This window comes from Caretta caretta, chromosome 11 (assembly GCF_965140235.1).
Source record: "Caretta caretta isolate rCarCar2 chromosome 11, rCarCar1.hap1, whole genome shotgun sequence".
NCBI lineage: Eukaryota > Metazoa > Chordata > Testudines > Cheloniidae > Caretta > Caretta caretta.
In genome coordinates this window covers 36517757-36530749 of record NC_134216.1, presented here as the reverse complement: position 1 = coordinate 36530749, position 12993 = coordinate 36517757, and the positions used below count along the sequence as shown (strand labels likewise).

The following is a 12993-nucleotide window of genomic DNA, read 5'->3' as shown; positions in this document are numbered from 1 at the left end:
CCTGGCCATTTTTTAATGGATTTGCCAGTTGCAGAAAAATAATTTAATCTGCTGGGATTTTTTTACGTGGATCTAAAGATTTGCATTATCATCACAATACACTGGGATATCTAATGTTAAAAGTTTCTGTGTCCAGCTAAAGATGTTGCAGTGGTCCCATGTCCATGATTTAAGGAATAACAGAATAAAACTGTTGAAAATACAGCAGCTGTCTGCGCACCAACACACAAGCACACCACGCATGTGTGAGAGAGGGTTTGAGTTACACGAGAGTGTGTGATATTATCAATCTTATATGTATGTGGTATCACTCTAGATACTATAAGTGGCTGTTGAAGGGGAGGGTTTGTGGAGTTGCCCTGTGGTTGGGGTTGCAGTGGGCTTGCTGGGGCAGGTTTTTTGGATTTCAAAGGTGGTAACCCTAAAAGTTCAGTTCATATACAAATATCTCACAACACAAAATATGTCTTTTGTTACTTAAAAAACTTAGTACTTAAATTATTGTGGTTCAGCGTTCTCCATTCTCTTCCTTTCTTAGGCCCTGATCTGGCAACTCATTCTGTAGGGGTGGAAGCAGAGGTCTACTGACATGCATCTACTTGCAGGATTGTGGCCAAAGAGCTTGCACCATGCAGCTCCATCATAGTAGTGTTACTGGTACAGAAAAATCCCATACAAACAGTGTAAACAAGCCCTTAATTTTGGATGCTTTAAAAAAGAAAATATAGAAGAACAAATTCTGCAGTCCTTAGGCAAAACTTCCACAGACTATTGGGAGTTTTGTCCAAGGACCAGAGTTGATTCAGAAGACAAATATATGATTGTGCATATCTGGTTATCTTGAAATTCTGCAGCTGCATATGTCTAAATAAACATAGTTGCATGACTTTTAAGATATGTGGTGCTGCTCATCATGTACATGAGATTTAGAATAAAGAATCTGAAGTGATATTTCAGGGCTCTTCTTTTTTTCATCAGTGTCTGACTTTTTAAGCATCTCACTCTTAAGGCAGCATTTGAGACATTCTGCTGAGAATTTCTCCCTTTAAAGAAATGACATCAATTTGATTGCCAATTTTGAGTTTCACTCCAGCTTTGCTCCCTGGGCCAGTCTCATCACTTTTTGGGAGGTTCACAGCATACTCTATTAATGCGAATGAGCAAACTTAGTTGTATTAACAAATAAACAAGGTATCATGTGTCCCTTAAAAATGGCAGTTTCTCTGTTTTCAGGTCGTAACCCTCTCAGTTTTATAGAAATCCATATTTTGTCATGGAGTTTGTAAGCCCCAGCTTGGGAGGGAAGAGGAAGTATGGAGATGTACTTTGACATAAGATATTATTCCAAAATAACTGTCCCAACACCTAAAAATGGGTGCTGTAGTTTGGAAATAAAATTAGATACCATATGATAAGGATGACACACACAAATATAAAACTGTTTTTCCCTGAGACATTGCACTGGAATGAAGCTACTGAATGTGTGAATAACAAGGGCTAACCAAGATGATGAAGAAAATATATATGAAGATAAATTTACCCATTTATAATCTGAGGACCTGTCTGTTGTGCTTGTATGTTGAAGATTTTACAGTGCTTTTAGTAAGAGTAGGGATTTGCCTGTGTGTCCTCGGACAAAATTCCCCCTATTTACCTATTCTTATGAAGGGTGTTTTTCACCAAGCTTCTGCCTCCACTGCAGAGATGGCTACACTTCCATGGTGCTGTGTACATACAGAGTGTTAAACACTTGGGATTCTTCAAGGTGAAAAAGCATTCCGTATAAATATACCATAAATGTTTAAATGATATATGTATACAATCTTCAAGTTTTAATAATGGGCAATACCTTAAATTATAGCAATATAACATGGGCCCAATGCTTTATTTAATCTAACAGCAAAGCTTCCATAGACTTCAATCTTCCCTATGCCTTATTGTAATATAATGAATGAATCATCTAATGTACAAAATTCCTCTATAACAACAAAAGTGATACTTGGAATTTGGGTCCAAAGTATCACTGAAAATATAAATTTAATTTCGATTTGTAGCTTTGATATCTAGTACTAACACCTTAACATCAGTTTTCTAGTAGTTTAAAATGCCTGAAATGTAAATGCGTTTTAAGCACTCTACACATGAGTATTATCTTCTGGTACAGTAATTTTAAATAGTGTTAATCAGCCTGAAAAATCCACCTTGAAATGGAAGTGTAAATCAAGTTCAGGAAACAGTGAATTTTAAAACAACATCATCTACTGCAAAAGATATAAAATGTATTTGGGAATATATAAGTATACAATACTTTATTTCATTTCATGCACATTTTTTAAATCAAAAAGACTTTTAATTCTTATTCCTGTTTGCAAATATTTTATCTGTGTAGCCTTTTAAAATTTATAGCACCTTTTGACATGCATTACTTGTTAGTGATAAAAACAAAGACAACAATTAAATACAATAAAAAAAAGAAATCTTTATTCTTTTGGCTCAACTGTAATGTGGTTTACCGTTCTTTATGGTAATAGCATTTTCCTGCATGCAGTTCACCAACACACAAGTCAACAGTTTTAGTTAAAGGAGGAATCAACATTTAATTTTTGCTTGTGTAAGAAACACAAATGTCCTGATGTGATCAATTATACAAGTTTGCTACTTAGTTCTTGTGAAAAAGACACTGTCTATCCCATAGTATATTTAGAGCAGCTCTAGTGCAGCATGAATCAACAAGAATAAGAATAGTCTATGTAAACAAACACAGGTAAAGATCAATGATTCCATGAATAAAAAGACTACCTTGAAACTTCTGACGCAGGCAGTGCTAGGATTGCAAACAAATCTTTCCCACCACATTTCAATTACAAGTTATATCTATTTGGAAGCAAGTGCATTTCGGACTGAATTTTGAAATTTATTTCACATTAAAATGTGTGCAAAAATACAGTACTAATAAAAAGAAGCAGAAACCTAAAACTACCTCATTCTCTCCTTTACCTCTTATTTTGTGAAGTTCTTCGATTAAAAAGTGCTATGGACAGAAAGTAACAAAAGTGACTGTGACATCAACCTGAAGATAATTTTAATTTCTGATTTTATGTACAAAATGCTGAAAAATAAAATAAAATGATATTTTTACAATATTTATATTTCCTTAGAAAATTCTACCCATGTATTTTCAACAGATTAAGCAGTCTGAAACATGTCCTGTACAGTCTGGCTATATACCGCACAGTATTCACTTAAAATTTAAGAATGCAAAGCAAGAAGCTCTTTAATAGCTGCAAACTATTGCTTGATGATATGAAGGAATGATGTCTGGTTGAACAATTTGTTTCACTTTACCACTGACATATGGCTTCCCATATTAGACTTTTGAACAGTGGAAGGAGTAAAATACAGCAGCAAAGGCAAGATAAACATGCATCAGTGATAGCCTCCAAAATATCTATAATGGTACAGAATACATAATATTATCTGTTGAAAGCTTGCAAACTACACTTATCGTGGTACATATTTGATGCAATAAATATTGTGCTCAGGTCATTATTTGTTTGCTCAAACATGCACCACATGGTAAAGTAACTATTTACATAGATGGTATTATTTTATTGACACATACAATGTCAACCTTGCTGAGAGTAGAAGATGGCTAAATGATACTGCAGGGTGAAGCAAAACAGCTTTATAAAGGTCGACGTTTTTTGGTCAGTTCAATTTTCTAGGTTAGATTAAATGAGTATTTTGTTCTCCACAGAAGAACACTTAAAAAAATCAAGTTTATATCGCCAACATTTTTTCTCAGAGAAGTTTGTATCAACTATAATTTAATGACTTGTGAAAAAATAAAATATCTGTTTTATTATTGTAGGTTCTATGGGACTTTACAGGCACATTAAGATTTGTCTGAATGAGACACAAGATGAATACTTTCATTAAGCACCTCAAAATATGGAGCCACCCTGAAACATGGAAGTAGTTAAAACCCTTGGTTTGTGCGACTGGTATCGTGTTTTCCATGCATGAACAATGAGTGCGGCATGCCTTCATGCAAATCACTTCTGCCTGTACATTATAGAGAATCAGAGGATAGAACATCTGGTCCTCATTTCCCCTTCCCCAACACAAAACCAATTTACAAAAATAGTCACAGATAATAGGAAACAACCTGTGAATTAAAAAAAATGACAAATTCACCAACAATTTTTGTAAAAATATGGCAAATATAGCAGTTGAAATGCAGACAGTGGATACAATTACTGTACTCAAGTGTTTTTTGTTAATCACACAGAAATTGTAGGTTTGCACCTTTTTTTTTAAACTGGTCCCTACAGTCTGAGTAGCCATTTTGTCTCCTCTTCAGCAGCATCAGCTGGTAATGAAAACAATAACCTCCTGTCAAGGTTGTTACCCTGTTTTACAGAGTCACAGTTTGATGACGAGGGGTCACTGTCTTGTTATAGGCACTGACCTTAAGTATATATATATATATAATCATTTTATATATATATTTATATAAGTAAAAACTGTCAGTTTGGCATAGACCTCATACAGGAGTCTTGTTGACACAAACATGTCACTTTCTCAGGATGTAAACTATTTGTCACCAATGAAATTCTTTGTTACTTTTTACTTTCCCTGACGTCTTTACCTTTATCTTCTTTTTCTGATTTGTCTTTTTCATATTTCTCTTTGTCTGGCTTTGTTACGCTATCATAGGAAGGTGGAGAGGTTGTGGAAGGGGTCATATCTGTTTTTTCTGGAGTGGAGTTCTCATTTAGCTTATCGATAATCATATCTTCTTTGATAGGCAGGTCATCCTCATCTTTATCTTTATCTTGGTTACACATACATGAAACTTTTTTAATTTTTTGCTTTAAAAGGTAATGTCTGAAAGCTCGCTGAATAATGACAGCAGATACTTCCTCTTGTTTTCGTTTTAATGTGGTTGTAATCGGTTCATAGGAGACTTTAGAAGGATTTGCTGCCATAAACCGATCTTCCATTTGTATTCGAAGTGTATCCATTTCTCCACTTTCCCCCAAAACACGCTTTGTAAAAGCAAACAAGATGTCAAGGCAGTGAATTCTGTCACCACTTACCATGGGAAGATCCATTGCAATAAGCTGAACTTTGTTTGGTTTTGCTATAAGAAGAGGAGGATCCAGTGAAGCTGCAAAATCAGATAGTTTACTGAACTCTATGAACTGGGTGGCGTCTGGATCAAACTTTTCCCAAACCTCATAGAACATCTCAAAGTCATCCTCACTCAGGGGCTCAGCACTTTCTTCTGTAGCAACACTGAAGTTCTCCAAAATAACAGCAATATACATGTTTACTACAACTAGAAATGAGATGATAATATAACTGACAAAAAAGAAAATCCCAACTGAAGGGTTACCACAGTCTCCTTTAACAGAGCTTCCTGGGTGATCTTTGTAAGGGTCACAGTCTGGTTCTCCACTGTTCAGAATTGGTGCTAGCAAACCATCCCAACCAGCTGATGTGGTAATTTGAAATAGGCAGATCATACTGTTGCCAAAAGTTTCAAAGTTGAACATGTCATCAATCCCAACTTCCCTCTTAACGTAGGCAAAGTTGGACATTCCAAATATAGCATAGATAAACATGACCAGGAAAAGCAGGAGACCTATGTTAAACAAAGCAGGAAGAGACATCATCAAAGCAAAAAGCAGAGTGCGGATTCCTTTAGCACCCTTAATGAGACGCAGGATTCGACCTATTCTGGCGAGTCGGATAACTCTGAACAAGGTGGGGGACACAAAATATTTTTCAATCAGGTCAGCTAGAAACATACCTGTTAAAAAATAAATTTGTTAGTAAACATATAATAAAATGTAACAGCAACTACTAAAGATTTATACTATTACATACCATGTTGACCAATGAGAAGTGAAACAAACGTATTCAAATAGCAGAAGTTTGCATTGTGGGCTTTTAGTTCATTTAACCAAACAGTTACAGTATGGTATGATATACAAATCTGAAAAATCCAACTAGAACTTCTGCAGCACTTTGCAGGATTTTGTAAAACTACACCAAAGAGATTTGTACATTTTAGACGGTATCACTATATTTTTTCCTGGAACTGCTCCCCACTTATACACTACAATGATCTGTTAGTGAATAGAGCAGTGGATACTGAAGTTTACAGAATATGTTTCTGTTTAATTGTAATAGACCCAATCTAGATTAATCTGAAGGAAGTGCCCCTTTATAGTTTCTGGTAGTGAATGACAATGTAATCCATTAAAATAAAATTATTTAAATTAAATATGCAAATTTAGACAGGTACTTAACTCTTTAATCACCAGTGAAATAATGTGACCAAATATTTAGTGGGAATCCCACAACAAGCCAGTATATAAATAAACCAGCAATGAAAAGGCTTCTTAGAAGAAAAAAGTGGCAGAAAATTTCTTTATTATGGCATCAGAGAAGCATAAAAACGGTGACCTTTTCAGCCACTCACAAGATAGCTATGGGTAAAATCCTGTTCCCAAAAAATAGGCCATAAAACCAGATAGTGGACTGAGGAATCCTGCAAGGTCGGAGAGATGAAATTGTATCCATTCCAGGCAGCCCGTTCTGCTCCTGTGCTCTGGATAGAGAAATAGGCCATTGGAACTACATATTTGTAGATCCACCTGCTCTGGCCCTGCTCTTCCCTTTGCCTCTCCTGAGTTAATGGATAAAGAACCCTCAGATATAAGTGGCAGAAGTGGCTCTGCAGCAGGAATGGTGGGGGTGCTGACCTGCTATGTGGGGTCCTAGCATGCTGTCCACACTAAACAGTAAAACCAGACGGATTCTTCTGCTGTTAGTGTTGACTGTCATCTCAGGGTTGCAGGGCACAATTTCTCCCTGTGATTACCAATAATAAAATTTGTTCACTTTTGCCTCAAAACAGCCTTTCCATTTATTGGTTTGTTTCTATACTAGAGTGATATCCAATTTCTACTGCACTCAGAGTCATAGTCTAGTAGGGTTGCTAATTTTGTCTGGACGTATTCCTTAAGGTTTCATCACATGACATAATCTTGAATTAAAGATTAATCTTTAACTCCTGGAGACTCCAGGACAATCCTGGAAGCTTGGCAACCCTACAGTCTAATTTCTGATACTGAAAATGACAATCAATCAAATCTAATTGGTATAAAAACTTTAATACACAGTTCCTTTATTTCATGTACAATATGGAATAAAAAATTGGCAAACTAAAGAATCAGACTCTCTTCAAGTCAAATGTTAAGGGATTTTAAATTCCTAAAACAAATGTTCAATTTCCACTCTTTCAGTCCCTTCTTGAAAGTGAATTGTACTTACCTACTATGGAAAGAATGACAACTACAAAATCAAAAATGTTCCAGCCTATGGTGAAGTAGTAATAACGAAGTGAAATCAGTTTCAGAATACATTCTCCAGTGAAAAGGACAATGAACACAAGGTTAATCCACCATAAATTATCTTGCATCTCATCACTCTGGTTGTCTGTTTCTACCATCATGGTGACCATGTTAAGGCAGATAAGAATCATGATGCTGATGTCAAATACTTGTTTTGTCACAAAATCAAAGACCATGCCTTGGAATTTGTTCTGTGGGTAAAAAAGAATGCATCATGAATACACCTTGTGTATACATTTCATTCCCAAATTCATACAAATAACTAACTAAATCTACAGTTTCCTCATCTGTAAAATGGGGATAATGATACTGACCTCCTTTGTACTTGGAGATCTACTGATGAAAAGCACTATATATAGACTTGGCGAAATTCAATTTTTATTTTTTTATAATTTCAACAGATAACATCAAGGTTAATTTGTAAGCACTTTCTCAATTTTTATCAATTTAAATTTTCAGTCATAGAAAATTATTGGGGAATCAGACAATAGAAAGAATCAGACAATTATTTAATGACAGCAGACATTGAAATTCAAAAAATTAAAGTTTGATAACTGTTAAAACACAAATTGTCAACATCACACCAAAATATACAAAGTAATTATCCACAAATCAAACTCGAATAAGTTCTCAAGCAGAAAGAAAAGGAGTACTTGTGGCACCTTAGAGACTAACCAATTTATTTGAGCATGAGCTTTCGTGAGCTACAGCTCACTTCATCAGATGTATACCCTGGAAACTGCAGCAGACTTTATATACACACAGAGAATATGAAACAATACCTCCTCCCACCCCACTGTCCTGCTGGTAATAGCTTATCTAAAGTGATCAACAGGTGGGCCATTTCCAGCACAAATCCAGGTTTTCTCAACCTCCACCCCCCCACACAAATTCACTCTCCTGCTGGTGCTAGCCCATCCAAAGTGACAACTCTTTACATAATCAAGTCGGGCTATTTCCTGCATAGATCCAGGTTTTCTCACATCCCCCCCACCCCCATACACACACAAACTCACTCTCCTGCTGGTAATAGCTCATCTAAACTGACCACTCTCCAAGTTTAAATCCAAGTTAAACCAGAACATCTGGGGGGGGGGGGGTAGGAAAAAACAAGAGGAAACAGGCTACCTTTTCTTACTTCGCCTATCAGTAAATTTTGATTTATTTTTGAAAAAATTTGAAAAAAAATTTCATTGGTTTGTGTGTACACTGAAATTGACATTTACAGACATTTACCAATAAAAATCTAATCTTTCCAAGCCTAACTATATAGGAGCTAGGTATTATTATTATTATTATTATTATTAGTTGTACACCGAGGCCTGCATTTTAAGATAGCCTCCTTTTAATGTGCATTCACTTATTTGTGAATACACAGACATTTGCACACAAATTCATTAGTAAGGCCTCCAAAGTTTCTACTTATGCATATTAAAGGAAAGATTTTCAAAGCTACAAGATTTGGTTGTCTTACTGACATTCATTTTAATATATGGGCTTTAGTGATACAGCAGACTAAAAGAATGTTCAGCTTTGGCAAAACTGGCAAACAAGTTTTGCTTTTTGCCCACGGCCATCACTTCCCTTCCCTGGAAACCTATACAGGTCTCGGAGCTAAAGAAAATACAGCCTCCCTAAGAAATACTTCTTGTACCACTAATAAAATCTTCAGCCTCAATTAACTATAAAAACATTCATTAGAGAAAATCCTTCTGCCATCTGTGCAGCTGTTGAAGATATGCTGACAGCTGAACCAGTATGGTTCCACTGCACAAGGAGCAGAACAGGAATTGAAGGTCCTTTGCATGGGGAGAGTGCACACTTTGAGCAGTCCAGAGCTGTACTCGAGTTGCTCTCTAACTGACATTGCACAGGATGGAGGCTGGGGAAGAGAGAGGCTGAGAATCCTCCGTTTCATGGATACTCCAATTCTCTATATCCAAGAACAGGCATGTAAGAGACATGTGGAGTAGCCTCCACAGGACAGCTGCAAAGCCACTCTTGGCCTGAGAAGAGGATTTCTTCCTAAGGCCTTGACACATTTGGCACTCATGGTACTCGAGTTGTAAGTTAGTTGTTTTAGACAGATCAGTGGTTTGGAGGATGCGACCTACAATCCCACTAGTCTTCCAACAGATGTAGAGTGAGAATACAAAGCAAAAAGAACGGTCCTCCACAACCAAGGAGGTTAATGAATACAAAAGAGAAAATTCATTTGGATTTAAAGAGAGACAAAGTTTGCTTTAGGTCAATTATTTTTCCTGCTTACAACTTAACCCAATATGTTATTTAAACAGTGTGTGGGGGAGGGAGGGAAATACTTTAATTCTTACCGCTGGCCTAGGTATAGGTTTTTGTGGCTTCTTTGAACCCAGCTTTTTCATTGCATTGTAATATTTCTTCTGTTCTTCTGTCATAAAGATGTCTTGGCCTCCAAAGTAAAGAAATGAGATCAAAACTAGTTACAACCATGTACCTCCATTGATTACCTATAGCCACCATCTCACATTAGTATTATCACTCCTGTTCAGAGTCTCAGCAGAAATCAAGGACTGAATGGGCATAAAGACTGGCTTGCTCTCTCATCCTTCTTATTTTTATTGTCATTATATATTGGGAGCTGCTAACAAGTCCTGAATTTAGGTTGCCTAACACTTTCCATTCCAAAAGATTTTTGCAACTTTTTCTTTGAGAAGCTCTCAAATGTCCAGTGTTTGCAGTAGGCCTTTGATGTTTTGCAGGGGGAATGCACTTAGGCAACAGATGTGCGCTGTCTTTGTCCCATGCAAGTCCTTCAGCTTTTGCCCATACATGAATGTTAAAAAATTCAACTTCCCTTCTCTTGTTTTTGCTCCTCAGGAAAAATTTGGCAAAATGCCTAAATAATAAGTAAAAATGAATATTCTATGGCTGGGTTCATGCCCTTGCCAAAGCAGCAGCACATACTGTACTGGCTACACCCAGAAGCTGCCAATGAAGGCATAGTGGAATGTTGCAGGGGTGAAGAGGGCCAGGCTGGACTCCCTTCCCTCCTAGACCTAGCACAACATGGTCTCAGCAGCCCTTTCCTCTCCACCCACAGAGTCACCACATGGGACAGGAGCTCCCCCAACCGAAGAATGTGGGCCAGCAAAGAGAGCCGAGTCAGACTGGGTTCCCCCATGCCAACAAACCCTTGGAGTCAGCACTCCTTCCTCCCCATCTGGGATAATAGCCTTTTCCTGCTGTCAGCTAATGTATTTAATCCTGTAGCTCAAGTAGTGATAGTATTTATTCAGCACTGCAGCAAAAATTAAGACTCAGTACAGTACAAAGAAGGATAACATGGTCTTACAACTAAGATTTACATGTCTACATTTGGTTGCTCTCAGACATGGAGGCAATGTAGCCAACATTTTTTTTATTGCTTGATTTGGCCATTTAAATCTTTAGCCTTTTTTATGATACAACACCTTTACGTTGATTATCTTTTTTCTTTTTCTGTTTTGGTTATATATGCTCATGTGTATGGTTTTCCGAATTCATCCATCCTGCTACATTACATGGAATGAATACAGTTAAACCTGATTACATTACATACTGCATGTTACAGCAAGTGATAATAAATGTTCACCATAAAGAGTAAAAAGTATAATATTTTTCTGACCTGAAGTCACTACAGTAATTCATTGTATGGTAGGCACCAAAACAAGCAATATTTTTGTATTTAGCTTTCTTTTCAGAACAGTGACGAAATACTTATCTTCTTTTTTTGCTGGTTGAAATTATCTATGATGACACCAATGAAAAGGTTCAGGGTAAAGAATGATCCAAAGATGATGAAGATGACAAAGTAAAGATACATGTACAGGTTGTCCTCATACTTAGGCTGATCCAATACCTACAAAACATGCACAATGTCAAGCTATAGTATCGGGGTGAACAATGTGCGTCAAAAGCCTTATTTGTTATATAAAGCCTAAGGCTCTATTATTCTGACTCATGCGCCTTATGAACTAGGCTCCGTATACTCTGATTCTGAAGCTCCAGAATTCACCTCCTTGCCACAGAACTCTGTTCCAGAATCTGAACTTTCATTAAAAAATAAAGTTTCTAGTCCCGATGGTTGTTGGAAAAACCCTGAAAATGTGAAATGAGTGTGAACAAATGCCGCGTCACCTGCCTCAATCTATAGACAACCTGAAACAATAGCTCTAAGACAGGGTAGTCAATAGGTGGACCGCAGGCCAAATCCACACTGCCGGATGCTTTTGAACAGACCCTGAAAACTTTTTATTTATTAATTATTAATTATTATTGTTGTTGTTGTTGTTGTTGTTATTTTTGTATTATTTTCTCTGGAGTCTGGACCTTGACCAAGAAATTTGGACCTTGACAAATTTGACCTGATTTGACCTGATTACCCCTGCTCTAAGAGGTGTGAACTGTTCCATTCTTCTCCGTCAGGTTCTTGTGGATTCTGCAATTCCAATGGCAAACACTCTGATGTTTTTCCAAGATACCATGGAGTTCACCATTTTTGCCATAGAATCTGGCATGTTAATATAGCTAGACTCCAGACATTTTGTTTTCCTTTCCTGCCAAGACCTCCCTGCAGTTGCCACTTTCTTACCATTTTTAACTCTAACAGGGAGTTAATAGGATAAAAGGGCACACCCCCTGCATAGTTTCATGAAGCAAGGAAGCAGGAAGTTAGGGAGCCAGAATGGAGCACAGCTTGTAGCCTAGGAGCAGAGGGAGAAAGAAGGATAAACTGATGAGCTATGTGGAGCACAGAACAGTACAGGAACTGAGACCTGAGGAGTGGAGCCAAGCTGCTTGGAAAACAACCTCATCCTTGAAAATAATCATTGTTGCAAATAATTGCCCACAAATTTTCCATCAATGAGTGTTTCCAAGTATGAATCATAGCCTATTGAGTGTTTGCTCAGGAGCCAAGGGTATTTCATGGCAAAATAATAAGTTAAAGTTACTGTGGAATTTGGTCTAGCTGTGCCACATAGTATACGGGACCTTAAAAGATCTTCCCCAATCTCCTTTTCTTTTGTATTTTCATGCTCTTTGCTACCTGTTCTGCTTTATGGAACTATATAGCTCCATGTTATCTCATTTCCAGTATCACTCAAGTAAGATATCAGTTACATTACTAGGATCACAGAGTTCATGCAATCAAAACAATGGCTCAAGGTAATATGCTTACCTTTCGAGAATCCACAGCTGCATACATTATATCCATCCATCCTTTAAATGTGGCCTGTAAACAGAACACATGTGCTTAATTTCTGCTGTTCTAGAAAATGGCTAATTGGAGACACCGTTTATGAACTGAAGAACAACTATATTCATATTCATTTTAAAATACTGGTATGGTGCAAGATTAATATTTGGCTTTCACCTTGTATCTGGTTGTTTTGTATACAAGAATTGTAAACAATTATAATAAATATGCAATCCAGCTAAATGCAGTACCTAATCTTTTACTACAAGGAATAATATATCTATTAAAAATTCTCATCTGAATATGCACTATTGGAAACAAAGATACATTTTGTGGGGGGGATGTATC

At 36.9% G+C, this 12993-nt stretch overlaps 1 protein-coding gene across 5 annotated transcripts in view; it reads right to left on the bottom strand.

The window, feature by feature from the left end:
* Positions 1-2459: 2459 nt before the first annotated feature.
* LOC125644821 (sodium channel protein type 2 subunit alpha) overlaps positions 2460-12993 on the bottom strand; it is a 128706-nt gene continuing 118172 nt past the window's right edge. For 4 of the 5 annotated variants that reach the window (XM_075117905.1, XM_075117906.1, XM_075117907.1 and 1 more), the window contains 5 exons: positions 12628-12681; positions 11170-11307; positions 9761-9865; positions 7348-7618; positions 2460-5818 (listed from right to left, as the gene is read on the bottom strand). In XM_075117905.1, coding sequence (XP_074974006.1) covers positions 4623-5818; positions 7348-7618; positions 9761-9865; positions 11170-11307; positions 12628-12681 — 1764 coding nt within the window. In that variant the 3' untranslated portion in view covers positions 2460-4622. Of the gene's footprint in view, positions 5819-7347; positions 7619-9760; positions 9866-11169; positions 11308-12627; positions 12682-12993 lie in introns of those variants that run through there. The other variant, XM_075117908.1, reaches the window with a different exon arrangement.